The 16,503-nt window shown below is 51.8% G+C and overlaps 1 protein-coding gene across 2 annotated transcripts; it reads right to left on the bottom strand.

Moving 5' to 3' along the window:
* Positions 1–865: 865 nt before the first annotated feature.
* UBIAD1 (UbiA prenyltransferase domain containing 1) lies at positions 866–16,263 on the bottom strand. Of its 2 annotated transcripts, none has more exons than XM_036228664.1 (2): positions 15,369–16,263; positions 866–2,440 (listed from the first exon to the last, which is right to left on the bottom strand). In XM_036228664.1, the coding sequence occupies exons 1-2, from the start codon at positions 15,895–15,897 to the stop codon at positions 2,361–2,363; spliced, it is 609 nt and encodes a 202-aa protein (XP_036084557.1). In that variant the 5' UTR covers positions 15,898–16,263; the 3' UTR covers positions 866–2,360. The 2 variants fall into 2 exon arrangements, with proteins under 2 accessions (XP_036084557.1, XP_016004881.2); XM_016149395.2 differs by lacking the exon at positions 866–2,440 and adding an exon at positions 6,423–8,635 and having other exon boundaries at positions 15,369–16,246.
* Between the last annotated feature and the right edge of the window lie 240 nt (positions 16,264–16,503).

Raw genomic sequence — 16,503 nt, 5'->3', positions numbered from 1 at the left:
CTGGTAATTGAGATTGTTGTACAAGGTGTCGCTCATCGCATTGAGTTCCATCAATTTTCAGCTCTTCCCGATACCCAGGATAATCACCGCCCCGTTGGTGAGGAGCTGGGGGGGGGGGCGGGCAGTGTCCCTGCACATACACAAGTACACACACGTCCCCACACGTACCGAAGCGCACACGCACACATGAGCGAACACACGCACATGGGAAAAAACTTTTAATGATGACAACGCTGGTAAAACAGACTTCGGATGTTTTCTGGGTGTCCTTCCCTTGTCAAACCTTGAGGGGAGTCCACAGAGATGTTACCTCTCCCCATGGCATATTCAGGGAATAGGACACCCTTAATGTCCCCCTACCCTTGAGATTCTCGAAGGCCCTCCGAATGACAGGCCAGTCACGACCGTGCAGAAAACTGTCTGTCTCTCCACCAGGTACTTTCTTAGTACCTGGTCAATGTCGGGCTCCCAGGCTGGGCCGTGGGGCATTCAGACAGGAAGTCACCTGGGCAGCCTCTGTCCCCAAGGCCAGAACCTCAGGGGTACTTACCGGGCTGTGGTCGGGAGAGGAACAACTTTCTCACAGTCACCCACGGGGATTCTAATCTCCCACAACCAGGCCTGGCTGTCCCTTAGAGAAAAGCTCCAAATGGTCGTCCCTCAGTTTCCTCATAGGACCCCATGTGGGTGCCAGAGCAGAGGGCCCCCCTCGGCCCGACAGGAAATCATCAAAGAGACCCCCCCACACACAGTTTCACAATGGAGTTCCTTTTCTTTTCTGTCCCCCTTACTAATTTATAAGCTCCATGAGGGCAGAGACCTGGTCTTGTTCGTCTTCCATTTTCAGTTTTTAGCACAGGGCCGGGCACTTATCAGGTGCTCAATAAATGTTTGCTGCATGAAAGAGGGAGCGTACCAGGCAGCGCCGGCACCGCGAAGAACACCATCGTGCCCACCGGGGTCCCCTGTCCTTCCGTGGGGACGTCTGAGATCATACGGAAACAGCCACGTTCTAAAATACTCATCAGTAAGAGGCGTAAAGGGACTCGCTTTATAAAGTGCCTGCTGCTGCCTACCAGGTCCCACGCTAAGTACCCTACAAACGATATTTCATTTGAACTCAAAACTACCCTTCGAGGCAAATACGATCTTCCTCCTTGGCAGAGAAGGAACTGGTAGGTCACAGCTTGGCTGAGTGCGCCCGGTGGGCGAACGATACAGCCTGGACTTAAACCCAGCACTGTCAGAATCCAGGGGTGTTTCATGAGTCAAGCTCCTCCAGTGACGTGGTTGCCTGCTTGTCTGCGTTTCCTCTGGGGTTGTAAGATTCCTGAGGACCAGGGCCAGGTCTTATTCACCATTATACCCCAGAGCCTAGGCGAGGGCTGTAACTTAATACTTGCCCAATTAGTTGCGAATGACTGGCCTTGCAGGTGTCTGCGATGGCACCAGCGAGGGTCAGAGGTCAGGTGAAAGAGGCTCTTCCATACGCAGTGAACTGGTCAGGGTCTGGAACAATGGGGCGTATAGGAATTAATCTCTGCCACCCTCGCTCTCCCGCTGACCTTCGAGCCTCTGCTGTGACACTTGGGATGGCATCAGAATGACTTACGTAGGTGTGATCTCTCCACCAGCTTCCTCTGAGTCCTCGAAGGGCAATGGCGTGACTCGTGTACCTTGAGTCCTGGGATAGAGCTGGCCCAGAGCAAGCTCTCGGTAGGCCGAGGTCCTTGGCCAGGGAAAGTGTCAGGTGAAAGGGCCTAGTTGGTGATAGTAGTGACCTCTGACCCCCTTGGCACCTCCCCTGAATCTGGACTGCTCATTGCCTGGCATTTCCTGGCTCAGGGCAGCCCAGGGCCTCACCTCTCAAAGCCATTCATCTTGATGAGGCGCTGGCGGCCTTGGCTGATTAAATGCCCCACCATCCCTCCCATTTGTTTCTCAGCGAGGAGGTATCAGGGTTTTTCATTCTTCAGGCTTTGACCTTGACAGTGGTGCGATGGCCCTTAGCACACCTGCCTCGGTGCTGGAGTTGTCCGGCTCTGCTACCAGAGAGATTGATTACAGAAAACTTCCACACTCTCAGGCAGGAGTCAGGGGACTTTCTCTTGCTGGGGAAATTGGGGACGACTGTCCACAAGCACCCCAGCTTCCAAGAAAATAATCGCTCTCATGACCACCTTTTTCTAGAAGGCTCGATTGCCACCCACCGTCACCTCTTTCTGGAAGCCTTCCTGATTAGCTCCATCGGCACCCCCATCTCTACCCTCAATGCACTGTGTTTGTCAATGTTTATTCTATAGTTGACACAGGTCAGTTGACACCTGTTGACACCTGTCGCTATGAGCTTCTGATGCTGCTCAGCTTAAACATGAAAAGGGGCTCTTGCAGGCTCTCACAGTCCTGATATGGGCAATCCGATCCAGTGGCCAGGTGAGGACTGCAAGAAACAGAGAAAATGAAGGTAGGCAGACGAGGGGACAAAATAGAGATTTCACCTGAGAATGGACCTTCCTGTTGCATCGTGGGTAAGCAGTGGCCACTCTCCATTAGTCAGGGATGGGCAGATTGTGACCCAAAACTTTAGCCCAGCCACCCAGCCAGAACAGGGCACAGGGCAGAGAGCCTGAGAGGCCTCACTTTGAAGACCAGAGGGCAGCAGATGAGTGCCAAGGCCAAGGGCAGCACCCAGCAGGGCCCAGGTTTCCTCCTCTCTCTCCAGCTGCTTGTCTCTCTTGCCAGGTCTCAGGCTCTCTGCTCCCCAGGCTCTCTCCTCACCACAGCAGCGGCCCCCTCTGTGGGCCTTCAGCCAGCCCCATCATTCACAGACTCTTGAGAGAGAGTGCCCCTAAGGAACTCCCATCCGAGAGCGGTGGCCCCAGGGAAATCGTGAAGACTGTGTCCCCTTTCGATGCTTCCGAAGCCCCTTTCTCAGGCACCCACTGGCTGCCATAAGCCTCGCGTCCCTTCCGCACCACACGCTCACTCCCTAGGGCAGACCAACTGACTGAGTCCCCACCTACGAGGCGCTGCAGGGCACACAAAAAGACACTGTGAGGAGCAGGACCTGCACTGAATCATGACGAGCTGGGTGACCCTGGGCAAAGGTAATCAGCTCCCTGTACCGCAACTTCCTCTCATGAAAAAGAGAGCTTCGTCACCCATTAAGAGGCTCGTTCTGAGTGCTAAATGAATTTAAGCTTTTGGAGCAGTACCTGGCACTTTACTACTATATTACTGGCATCTCTCAGTCAGTCAATCAGCAAACACTTATCTATTTAGAGGCGTCCATGTCCCAGCAAGACGAGCTGGATCTTAACAGATCTTAAGAGTTTTTACCATAATCCCAAACCCAGGTGGAAGTTACCTGTCCTGACTGCTCAGGGGCGGCAGATGTGCTGCGGCGCCTCGCGCTCACACCTGTCGGTCAGTCCTAGGAGGCCTGGCCACTCCCATGTAAGCCATGGCTGAGTGCCTGCTCGGTTGTCCCAAGCACTGTGCCAGGCTGATCTGGGACAGTAAACAAGACCAGAGGGCAGCAGATGAGTGCCAAGGCCAAGGGCAGCACCCAGCGGGATATTGTCCTTGTGCTCGAGTCCCACCATTTACTGGGGGAGTTGACAGTAGACGTGTTGACAAACTAAAAGATGTGTAATATACATACACCATGCCGTGACCTTCTCCCAATGGGGGCAATGCTAAGGCAGGCTGGGGGAGAAATGGACAAGGAACCTGTCTGCAGGCTGTCTGGAAGAAAACAGACTCGACCCTTGTCACCTCTCCAGGCAGGGGACCTGACTTGCTTTATACCACTGTTTGGCATTCTGGCTTAGTCACTCACGGTGGGAGCGCTGTCCCCATTTGAGGAAGGGCAAATCACAAATGTCAACTGGCTGAGACCCAAGTGCCAGGTTTCTGCTACGGGCAGTGTTTTTACGCCAGCCCGCACAGTCTGGAGCCTGTAATGAGAGAGGCTGACAGTCCATTAGCAGCAGAGTGGTCTGCGGGGCTCAGAGGAAAGCTGTCATCTACCTCACTTCAAAGGCTTTTGAGGATAAAATCAAGTGTGTGTGTGTGTGTGTGTGTGTGTGTGTGTGTGTGTGTGTATAATCTTAAAAAAGAAAGAAATATAGGTCACAGCCGTGCCTGTTAAAATGGGCAGACAGATGACAATATAACACCACGAAGAGATGTCAACATGTTTCGTGCACTCGGGAGACCTCCCAACAACCCAGGGGCAGGTCCGCGACAGTCTCCTCACAAAAGAACGACCCCATTACATGGGACAGAAGAATCCGAAGGTCTTCTCGCCCACCTGCCTCTCCAATGTCCAACTCTTCAGTGTTCCTGACAAGAAATCACCCTTTTGCTTGAATGCCTCTAGTCACAGGGAACTCCCCACCCATTGGGACAGTTTGAACATCTCACTTGCCGATGCCTCTAATGGCCAGAAAGTTCTTCATGACCTAAGAGCTTAAACTTGGGGCCATATAATTAACTTCTACTCATTGGTCTAGTTTCACCTTTGAAGTCACACAGACAGGAAAAAAAAAAAAAAGGCCCAATCTCTTTTCCCCGAGACGGTCCCCTTATGCATCTTTTCCACGCTGATGAGGTTTTAAGTGTGCCTACCAGTCTGCCTAGTGCTTTCTGAACGAGCGCCAGTTTGTTAATAACACCTTCAAAATGTGGTTTCCACACCGAGACGCGAAATCTCTGCCGCAGCTGCTACCAGTGTGAAAGCACACACGCACGTGAACACAGAGTCTTTCTAACTGGATTTTCATCCGTTCCGCATTTCATACTGCCAGACGCCCTGCTGAAATACGAGTGTATCAGACCAACCGCACGCTCTTGACCGACCACACTTGCTCTATCGAGAAAAACCGTAGAAGGTGCCCAGCAAAGGACCCCGCCCCCCGACACACGGCGCAACAACGCGGGGTGGCCAGGACCTGCGCCTTCCTTGCTCTGGACACTCATCTCCTGTTAATGCCACCTTAGATCACACCGACCTTCATGGAAGCCGGAGCTCATTACCGACTCAAACTGCGCTTCGGGCCAGGTGACAGGCTCAGAGTTTTGTTTAATGCAGGAGTGAGAGAGGAGTTAGCAAGATAATAAGTGATTGGCATCTTCTTTCCTCACCGCACTCAAGACGCCAGCATTGGGCTCCCGAAGGCCCCCTGGGCGGGACCTTGTGCAAAGGCACTACGAGGGGTGGGAAGGAGGGAGATGCTTTGAGAGGAGACAGACAAGGTAGATCATGTTGGGAGAGGCGGAAATGGGATGATGTGACGGGGACAAGTGCCCTGCAGGCCTGTGATACTCGTCAACAAAGAGGGCTGCTGTCCGGGGACATTTTAAACCCTTCTAGAACAGTGTGCACAAAACAAGGGGTAGATTCCAGGGCTGAACCCCAAATGAAGCAGCAGAGAACCGACCTTATAGATGGTGAGGTACTGGAGCAAGGGCCCAGCCAACAGCCCTGGCTTCTGGCCCCACAGAGGCCCGCAGGGACGCGAGCCAGCCCAAGAGGTGAAGGGTTAAATTTCCAGCCACCCCTCTGGGGAAGCAGAATAAATCTGACCCCTAGAAACAAAGGCACGTAATGTTGTACCCCAGCGTCATCAATAAAACTCGGCCCCCGCCGCATCTATGGCCGACCCTCCAGGAATCCTCCCCTTTGGGTGTCACGCGGCTGGTTTTTGGGGACCCAAGTATGTGACTTTGTACTGACGCGTGCTAAGTTTTTCATTTGACACATCCAGCTTTTTGAGCAGTGCCCGGCGGCCTTTTGATTCAGTGTCATTTTACAAGCTCTTCCCTCAAGTTTACAAAACCTTCCGAATCCCAGTCAGTAACAGCAGGTGGTGGACCCGGCCAGGCGACGCGGGGAGGCCAGGTGCCCGCGCGCTGCCAACGGCTTCCTCCCATAGACAGTAACGTGCCGATCGGACGGCTCTCCCCCACGGCTTGCGCAGTCCCCCAGAAATTCATCTAACTAGACTATTATCCATTCCACGTTATCTCCGCTTTGTTCAGAAGGATATATTGTCAAATGCCTAGCTGGAACCCAAACGTACTCTATCTACTATGTGTTCTCAATCTATCACACAAGTGACCCTATCAAGGAAAAGAAAAATGAATGTAGAAAAGGACAGAAGGAAACAAGGTTAACCGGCCTGACTGGTTCTCGGCAAATCCACGATGGCTCTGAGTGGTCACTACTATCTCTTCTAAGGGCTCATCAAATCTGGTTGAACCCTACCCGAATTCATTAACCGAAGATCGTGTACCCACCTTCATCCCCAACGAATGTTCCCTTGTCTCTGTGACGGTCTGAGATTTATGAATCAGAGTTCACAATCGGACAATGAGACAAGCAGGAGGAAAGCAAAGAAAAACTGGAAACTGGTAAGCATTTTTTTTTTTTTTTTATTAACAAGCCTAAAGAAAACCTTCATTGAATCAGGGGCTGTAATACAAATTATGGTGACCTTCATAGAAAACCTGGCATCAAATTTGGCCTTTTAGAAACATTTATATATAAAAATTTGCATTAAATTCTGCACCAGAACACAGCGCAGAGGCTGACACCCCTGAGAGGAGTGCTTACAAAGGTGGGTCTGGCCTGGACGCGGGAAGTTCTTGGCCCTACAGCCTCAGGTGTGAGCCCCACGTGCAAACGGCCTGCTCTGAGGAGGGGCCCGAAGAGCTTGTCTTTGCAGGCAAGACCCCTGTGAGCACCACAATACCACAGGCATAAAGGACGAGTGGTGCTAGGCCGTTCCCCTGGTTACCGGGCTCTCACCATTATTCGAGGACTCCGGAGCTCTGCAGACAAACCACCTTTAAGTTCAAAGGAACTTTTGCGATTTCCAAATATGTTTTTTTCCGAGTCAGCTGACCAATTCTAACTCAAGGAGGCGAATCGCATAAGTAGCTGATCTTAAGGATTAAGAACTAGTTCTCACTTCATTTTCTGCAGGCCAAGCCCCTGGAGACATCTATCAGAATAGCTATCATCACAACCGAAAAATGGAATGCTCATGGCTTCCAGCTATTTGTCTTGGACCAAATGCAACTGAGCAATTCTAGCCCAGGAATCGTACTCCACAGGCAACGGCTGGGAAAGCAGCTTTGATCAGAGTTGGCATTCCCCTACTCAGGGTACAAACTATCTCTGCACAATGCAGCTGAAGCCGTTGGGAGAAGCAGGGTCAATACACCACATCATCTTCAAGGAGAAACACACAGCTCCTTCCCTGGCAGGGCTTGTCATCTGGGAGACAACGAAGCCTCGAGGGCTGTAGGTAGCCCTCAAGGACAGCAGTGCGTCTCCAACTTCAGGGCTCCTAACGGTTGCCGAAAGGGCTGGGAGTCCTTCCTGCCATCCCAGTGGGTTCTACAAAGGGAAAACGGCCGCCCCGCCAACTTCTATCCCGGAGAAGAGGGATTTCCTGAGCTGCCTCCAGCGGAGGTTTTTTTTTTTTCCCTTCCTAGTCCTGGCTTGATTGTCTTGCTGCAGGCTGATCTGACACATTCCCTCAACGGTGGCAACGAGTGAAAGGAGAGATGAAGGACAAAAGCCTGGGAATGACAATTTAGACAAATGGCTGGAAGCCACGTTCGGCTCTTAATGAGGGACTTTCTCAGGCGGTGTATTTCGCGACCCGAATGCTCATAGGAAGAGACAGGTGCTCCTGGTGTCACTGGGGCCTGATACCAGTCATTACCAACCACATCCTGCAAGACCAAGGTAACAGGAGGACACTTCGCCCAGTTACTATGACCATCTCAGGACTGGAGGCCAACCCCAGCAGCTCTGTAGAGTTAGGGCTTTTCAGACCACTTTAAAGTGGCCTAACCGCACCCTCTAGTGGAAATTATATGTAAAACAAGGGCCATGCAGCCAACTCACCTGATACCAGAGTGGTTTCAAGATTCCCCATAAAACAGAATAAAACAAACAAAAAAACCATTATCTTTAAAAACATAATAATTTTAAAAAGGTATGAGTTCACAAGCCATCCTTAGGCCATCCTTAGGCCCCCTCACTGCCAGATCACCTTTTCTCCTCGGATACTCTGCCTTCAACACATCCTCAGACAGGGGGACATGTGCATGGGGGCGCGCCTGGTCCCTTAGAGTTTGGGCAGGCTACCCGCTGGGGCCAGAAGGATGCCGAAGACATAGAAGAGCCCCAGCAGCAGGTTGAGCTTGGCGGTCCTCTGGGGCAGTTTGCTGAAAGTCTGGCTTCGGAACTGTCTCTCCAGGGAAAAGGCCATGGGGATGGTGAGCAGGGGGAGCGCCAGGCTGATGCTGTAGCGTGTGGCCAGGATGCTGAAGACCAGGTAGGGCAGGAAGAGCAGCGCGCTGTAGAGCATGTAGGAGAAGGTGGGGCCAATGAGGATGGCGAGGGTGACGATGCCGGCCGCCCGGTCGGACTCCATGTCCCTGGTGTTGTTGGAATGGAGAATGGCCTCCGTGCTAAGGGCGAGGGGGATGGCGTAGAGCAGTGGGAAGACCGCCAGGGACCCCACCTGGATGGCGTAGGCGAACATCACGGCCAGCGGGCCAAACGTGATGAGGATGATGATGTCTCCCAGAGCCACGTACTTGAATCCAATTCCTACAGCCAGAAAACCCAAAGAGTTGGTGTGAGATCAAGGGCTGGAAGCTGAGGGGCCGTCCGCCTGCCAAAGGCAGGCCACTCCTGGCCGGGCGCGGTGAATTCACAGGCGGGGAGAGTAGGCGGGTGCCGAGTTCCCTTCCCGCCAAAACCTGATTTCTCCTCCAAGGACACAGAGGTACAGAGAACACGAACCTGTGAGCACCCAGTGAGGTTTCAGAGCTACACCCCATTTTTCCTTCCTACTGTTCCCCAACAGAATCCTGCAACAAACAGAGTGGGTTCTCACGACACACGCACTTCAAAGGGAGAGCCCAGGAAGGATCCAGGTCCTGGAATCCCGTTCTTCGTTTCCGTCACTCTTCACCACGCCCTAAGCGACACTGCGGTCTGCAACCCCGTTAGATCAGCCCCTCACGGAAGGGCCAGACCGGTCTCTTACTTTTCTGCCTCCCTCCTCTACAACCTCTGGAGGCATCTTCTGGTTATGAAACCCCCCAGCACATCCCAGTGAAATTTCAGGGTTCCCACACTCCGCAGAGACTTTCACCCATGTAATGAGTAAAACAGCTCACTCAGATAATGAAGTTACAATGCTGCTTCCTCTCTCCGGTTCCCATTAAGTTAAAACTCGGAACTCTTCCCTAACTCCTCCTCCTGTACGGCTAATATCCTTATCCATCAAATCCTGTCTAATCTCCCTTCAAACCCGCCCAGTTCTCTCCATCCCCAGTGGCACGTTCCATCCCATCCCATCTCACTCCACCCCAAACCCAAGCCATAACCATTTTGTGCCTGGAAATCTGCTCCCCTCTAATTGGTTCCCCAGCTTCCATTCTCAGAACCTCCTCCTCCTCCCATCCCTAACCTAAAGGCCACACTGAAGCCAGAGTGATCCTTTAAAGATACTAATGTGACCATGCTCCCTCGACCGCTTATCCAGGAGATATAAGCGGAACTTCCCCTTGGCCATCCCCTGGCCCTGGCCCCTCTCTCCGGCCCTCCTTGAGCTCCCCTCCCCTCCCCCTCACACTTCTTCAGTTCCTCAGGGCCTTGAGAGCCCCCCCTCTCCGGGGCTAACTCCTTCTTCGAGGCCGTCTTCTTTCACCCCCATACCAGTCGGGCCCCTCGTTGCATGTGCCCGTGGCACCCTGACTTCCACTCTCACACACCTCGTCGCACTTCTCGTTACTTAACTCTGCCTTCCCCAGCAAAGCCCAGCGTCCGTGGGAGCAGGACCTTGTGTTTGGGCCGTTCACAGCTCAGTCCCCAATGCTTGGCACGGTGGCTGAACTGAACACAGAGCTACAGTAACAAGCACCTGGAACCGCAGTCAGGAAAAATGTCCAACTTGGGACTGACGCAGCATGGGATGGTGGCTGGGAGTGACCTCACCTCCACTGCCCCAGAAGCATGGGAACCCTCCAGACCTGACCAAGCTGCCGAGATGTGGCCGCGGGGATCAGAAAAGCAAGAAAACTATTGGTCATCGACTGCATTTCGACCAGCCTAAAATGACAAGGGACGATGGTCTGCAGAAGATCTAAGGCCAGGGCAACTGAAAAACAAGATTCAGCCCTTCGCACTCGTAGCTGGGGTTCCGGACTGTGGGGGTTCCCCCGGGCTTTGCCGAGACATAATGAACATGTAACACTGTGTGGTTTACGGGGCAGGATGTGCCCATCTGACTCGCGTACTGCAGGATGGCTACACCTCAGTCTAGTCGGATTCTCTGGTGCCAGCCTTGGTCCTTTAGAATGGGACGTCCCCAGAGAAGGCCATCACAGGCATGGCCCCGGTACCCGCCAACACTCCCCAAGTGGTGTTTCAAACCGTGGTTTCACTGTCCGAGGACACGCCCCCCAGGAGGAAGTTCTCTCTCTCGTGGGACATCGGCTCCAATTCTAAATTAGTAAACGGAAGTCTCTTGCAATCTCTCACATGTCGAGGGGACGACAGCGGTCCCCCTTATCCTCATCCAAGACCCCAGGAGGATGCCTGACACCACAGGTAGTACCGAAACGTACGCGTACTATGTATTTTCCATATGTACCGTACACGGCTTTTCACCCAACGGACGCGCCGTACGGTTTCTCTCTGGCGTGTCTGGACGGCCACCACCGCTACCCCTGCGCTTTTATTATTAAGTAAAATAAAGGTGACTTAAACACAAGCACTGAGAAACCGCAACAGTCGGTCCAAGAACCGAGATGGGGAGTGCGCGCCGCGTGGAGACGCCGGACAGAGGGCTGAGTTAAACACAGGGTGCGGCGGGCAGACGATGTGAGATGTCATAACACTACTCCGAACGTATGAATTGTTCATTTCTAGAATTTCCCATTTAATATTTTTGGACCACAGTTGACCCTGGAAAACGGAAACTACAGAAAGCGGAACTGCAGGTAAAGGGGGCCGACTGGACCCCTGCCCAAGGAAGAGGTGGGCGAGATACTCCCGGCGCCAACCTAGCCGGGTTCTCCAACAGCTGCTTTTCTCTTGCCTGTGTTCTCGGCTCTCCGAGCATACTGAAGGGCTCTAGCTACAGAAGAAAACATAACTCTAAAGCCTTGACCTCTGGCTAGATTACGCAAGAACACCTCCTCGGATGCCCTGACAAAAAATTAAAGTGAGCAAAGTTGAACAGAAACCTGTGCCTGCAAAGATAAGCAAGCCCCTGCCTTCAACAGGCCCTACACAAAACCAACCACAAACCCACTGTGGGGATGAAGAAGGTCTGGCAAGCTCCCAGAGGTTAGCTGACACGAGACAACACTAGAGCCCTTAGGAGAAAGCCCAAGGTCCTCAGTGGCCAACGTGTGGCCCATGCGTCCCCCGATTCAGAGATCTGGCCCTCCTGGGAGTTTCCTTTTAGGCACTCCCACCCCTCCCAATGCCATTTTCCAAATGTGCCATCACAGTGAAATATTGGGCGGTTCTCCACACAGCAGCCAAGTGAATTTGTTAAAACAGAAATCAAAATTTGGGAAGGACGTGGAGCAACTGGAACTCTCGTACATTGCTGGTGTAAAAGTAAAAATCATACGACCACTTCGGAAAACACATCAGCAGCTTTTTGTATAGGTGAACATCGTCTATGACCCAACGATTCCATCCCTAGGCATTTACCCAAGAAAAATGAAAACAAATAACTACGACAAGCCTTGACTGTGAACATTCAGGCATAGCAGCCAAAATGGGGAAACAAGCCAGATGTTGCGAATCCCGAAAATGGACAAACTGCAGTACGTCCATACGATGGGTTCCAAAACCAAGCAACTGCTGACGACTCTCAAAACCATCATGCTGAGCGAAAGAAGCCAGGCAGGAGAATTGATACTGAATGATTCTACTCACATGCTGGTCCAGACCAGGCAAAACCCATGTGAAAGAAATCCGAACAGTGGGTGCCTCTGGACAGGGGTGGGGAAGGTGGGGATTGACGGGGAAGAAGCACAAGGAGGCTTCTGGGGGTGACAGAAATGTTCTGTATCATGATAGCAGTGAGGGTTATAAAGCTATATGCATTGGTTACAATCCAGCAACTATAACACAAAGATCTGTGCATCTCGCAGTATGCCATTATATATCAAAGGCAATGTTTTAAAAAACCATAAAATCAGATTATATCATTACTGTGCTCAATACGTTTCAACGTCTCCATTTGTCCATTCAATGAATGTAAAGGACTACATGCCAGGCACTGTTCTGGGAACGGAGAGACTAAAATCCCTAACCCCAGTGAGTTTACAATCTAAGGGGAAAGATAACTAACAAAGCACTTTATAGGGTATGTTAGAAGGTATTATATTCCATGAAGAAAAATAAAGCAGGGCAATAGAAGTTACTGTGGGGAAAACACAGGTGGGTATTGTGCACTTTTTTTTCAGCTGCTTCAAAAAGCTTCATTGTTTCATAATGTAAACAAAGTAGAAAGCAACGTCTCACTAAACAGTTGACATTAGAGCAAATGGGGGGAGGTTAGAAAGGGAATCACGCAGATAGAAGAGTGTACCAAGTCCAGGAAGGACCTGAGGCAGGAGACTGTGGGTGGAGCACGGCTGGCAGGAGGAAAAAGCAGGTGAGAGTTAAGAGGAGAGGAGACGGGTGGATAATGACCTCAGAGATCACTGGCCTTTACTCTGAACGAGATGGGAGCCATTGGAGAATTTTGAGCGGAGAACTGAAGTGGCCGCCTTATGTTTTAACAGGATTCCTCTGCCTCCCGATTTGGGAGCACCCTAAAAGGGACAAGGGAGGGTGCAGAGATCAGTAAAGAAGCTGCCGCAATAATCGAGGGAGATGAGTGGCAGTGTGTGAGAAGTGGTCAGATCCCAAATGCATTTTGAAAGTAGAGTCCACAGGATTTGCTGATGGACGAGAAGCGAGATGAGGGAAAGAAGAGTCAGGATGATGTCTGTGGTTTCTAGGCTGAGGAACCAGAAGGATGACGTTGCCATCGAGTAAGATGGGGAAAGCCGTGGGTAGAGCAGTTTTCTTTGCTTGAGATGCCTGGAGATCTCTAAGGGAAGTTACTAAGTAAGAAGCTGAGTATGAGTCTGGAGTTTAGTGGCGCGATCTGGGCCAGGTGTACAAATCTGAGAGTCGCCAGCTCAATGGATGGCATCTGAAGCCATGAGACTGACTCAAATCACTAAGGGAGGAAATGGAGACAGAGGAAAGAGGTTCAGGGCTGAGCCTGCAGGTTGAGCGTGAAGAGGAACCCGCAGGGAAAACTGAGGCCCTAAAAGACCAGCATGATCTAGCCATGCCTTCCTCTCCACCTGTGCCTCCGTTCTCCCTCTGATCACACTGGCCTTTCAGCAGCTCCCTAGAGGCCAAGCTCTCCCACACACAGTGCCGGTGCATTTGCTGTCCCTTCGGCCCTGAAGGATTTAGCACCCAAATCAGACCCCAATTCTGCCTCATGGTTGACCCCAATTCTGCCTCATGGCCAGCTCCTTATCCTTCAAGTCTTAGTTAAGTGTCATCTTCACAGAGAGCACTTCTTCCCTCTACCACCACCGTATAGAGTCCATCACAGCACCCCGTGGATTTCGTTTACTGAACATTTTACAACTGGCTGCCAGGGCATCAGTCTCTTGCTTTACTTCTTTCTTCCTCTAGATTCCCCATCACAGTTCCCTTTACCTGTTCCTTCTCTTCTCCCCACCTCTTAATGTGGGCGTGCCCGGGGCTCAGTCCTGGTCCCCTTCAAGTCTCTGTCAACCCTCCCTCCTCTGGTGGTCTCACTCAATTGTATGTTATCCATGTGTCAATGATTCCCAAATATCTCTATCTCCGGCTCAGACCTCGCCCCTGAACTCTTACTCTTACATCCAACTATCCAGTTGATATGTCCGCTTGGAGATCTAATACATTAAGATGTCCAAAGTCAATCTGTCTCCAAAAACCTATCTTCAACCTTTTCTATCTCACTAGATATCAACTCCATTATTCCAGTTGCTCAGGCCGACACATTTGAGTTAGCTTAATTCTTCTGTTTCTCCCCTGCCTCACATCCCATCTATCAGCAAACCCTGACTACCTTCAAAATATATTTGGAATCTGACTACTTCCCTCTCCACTACTATCACCCTGATCCGAGTCACCAAACATCGCTTGCCTGGATTAGTCAACAGCTTCCTCCTCCACCTCCCTGCTCTACCCTTGCCCATTCTCCTTCATCCATTCTCAATACCTTAACCAGAGGGGTTCTTTTAAACATTAAGGCCTACATATAATCATTGTGCCTTTCTGACCTCCCCAAACATACTTCTCTTACATTACCTCCTCCCACTCTTCCCCTCATTCACACCCTGGACCCTGTGCTGTTCCTCAAATTTTTCAGGGACACTCCTATTTTAAGGCCTTTGGCCACTGCCATTCCAAGATTTGGGACGCTCTTCCTCCAGATATGTGCTTGGCCAACTCCCTCACCTCTCACCTACTTCAATCTTTGCTCCCGTGTTACCTTTTGATGAGGTCTTCCCTGACCAAGCTACTTAAAAGCCAGCTGTGTCCTCCTTCCTTGCTCTATTTACTATTTTCCTCCATAGCATTAATCATCTTTCCATATGCTATAATCAGGGTACCAACTTATCGTGGCTTACCAAGAACTTTCCTGGCTTTGGCACCCAAAGTCCCACATCCTGGGAACCCTCTTGGTCCGGAGCAAATCAGGATGTTGGTCAACCTAACTATAATTTACTATTTTTACTTTCTCTCTCTCCTCATGATACATAAAATCACTTCCACAGAGCAGGGATCTGTGACTGCTGTGTTCACACAGAACAGTGCTGGCACATAATAGGTGCTCAATAAATAGGGCTCAGCCCCTTGGTGATCACTACCCTAAACAGCCTGCTGTAAGAAGGCACCTAGCAAACTGGCGGAAAGTATTAGCTGTATCATTTTGAGCTCTTCAAAGTCAATTCCACTGAAACTTGAAACTGTGGCATTGTGATATATGACAAAAAAAAAAAAAAACTAGATACAAAAATTTCCATATGCATATATGAATCATTTCTAACATCCGTAAGCCAAGCTAGGATCTTCTCAACCCACTGTTATTTTTGAAATAATCCACATGACACCCACACAACACATTTCACTTAAGTGGCCTGAGAAAAGAACTTTGGACACCTCTCCTCTAGTCCTATAACTACTACACAAAGCAGTGGTTTCTAGTACATGCAGCTAAGACCTCTAGCACCGGAAACCCACCAATTCTTACCTCCTGTGTAGAGAAAGGAGCCAGACAGGCCTCCAAAGTAGATGAGAGCCAAATGCTCCAGTTTCAGAGGGGACAGGTAGTAGAGGCAAGCAGCACACACACAGCCCAAAGTGTAGAGGAAGACTCCAAACCAAACAACATCCTGGGGCTCCAAGATTCGGTCCACCAGGGTCCTGTCATCACTCTTTTTGTGGTCAATGCCCTTAGAAAAGTCATAGTAAGTGTTGACCAAATTGCCAGCCCCGTGCACAGCCAGGACTGCCACGGCACAACCCAGCAACAGTCTGGGGTCCAGGACGCCCTGAGATCTGTAGGCCAGGGCACTGCCCAGGAACACCGGGACGAGTGAGGAACTGAAGCTCCAGGGCCGTAGAGCCAGCACATAGGAGGCGCATTTCTGCCTCCAGGAGCGCTGGAGGAGCCTGTCCCGCTCCGGACAATCGTTCCCTGGCAGGTCCCCGTCCCCGGCTTGCACCGTCTCTCCCGCCTGGATGCTAATCTTCTCCCCCGGGACCTGCGAGGCCGCCATGGATGCTGCACGTGGGTGAAATCAATGTGACTAGTGAGCCACCCCCACAGAACAGCGACTCCTGTGCGACGAGGAAGGACAGGGTGAAGCAGCAGGAGCTGACCTTTCTTAGGTTGCGCCCCGAGGCGGTGCTAAGGGGGCGGCGGGGCCCCGGGGCAACAACGAGAGGGCCTGGCACCCTACGAGGCCCGGTGGCACCGCTCGGACCTCTTGTCGCCTGGATGAAGCGTGTCTCCGGACCCTAGTCGGGCGCTAGAGCCCAAAGCCTAGAGGCAGTCGCCACCCCCAAGCTACCGGGGCCGCCATCTTGTGCGCCCGCCTCTGGAGGCCGGGCGGGAAACAGGAGTCGGCCGCGTGGGCCCGGTTGGGCCGGGTGGGGCAGAGTCCGGAGCTGGGGGCGGAGCGGGGCGGGGAGGTGACGCCGCGGTCTACGCCTTCTCTGGCCGAGGGTCTGCGCCCCGCAGCGGCCGCAGACTCGCTGGAAAGATCCTCGCTTGGCAGCACAAGCTCTGTCACGAAAGGGTGTGGCTTTCGAATTTACTAAGAGCTTTCACTCACCGAAATAGGACTCATTCATTTTTTCATGCGACGAGCATTTATTGAGCG

This window comes from Rousettus aegyptiacus, unplaced genomic scaffold, assembly GCF_014176215.1.
Source record: "Rousettus aegyptiacus isolate mRouAeg1 unplaced genomic scaffold, mRouAeg1.p scaffold_m13_p_1, whole genome shotgun sequence".
In the NCBI taxonomy this organism is placed as follows: Eukaryota; Metazoa; Chordata; class Mammalia; order Chiroptera; family Pteropodidae; genus Rousettus; species Rousettus aegyptiacus.
The sequence above is the reverse complement of the archived record's forward strand: the minus strand, read 5'-3'. Positions and strand labels throughout refer to the sequence as shown.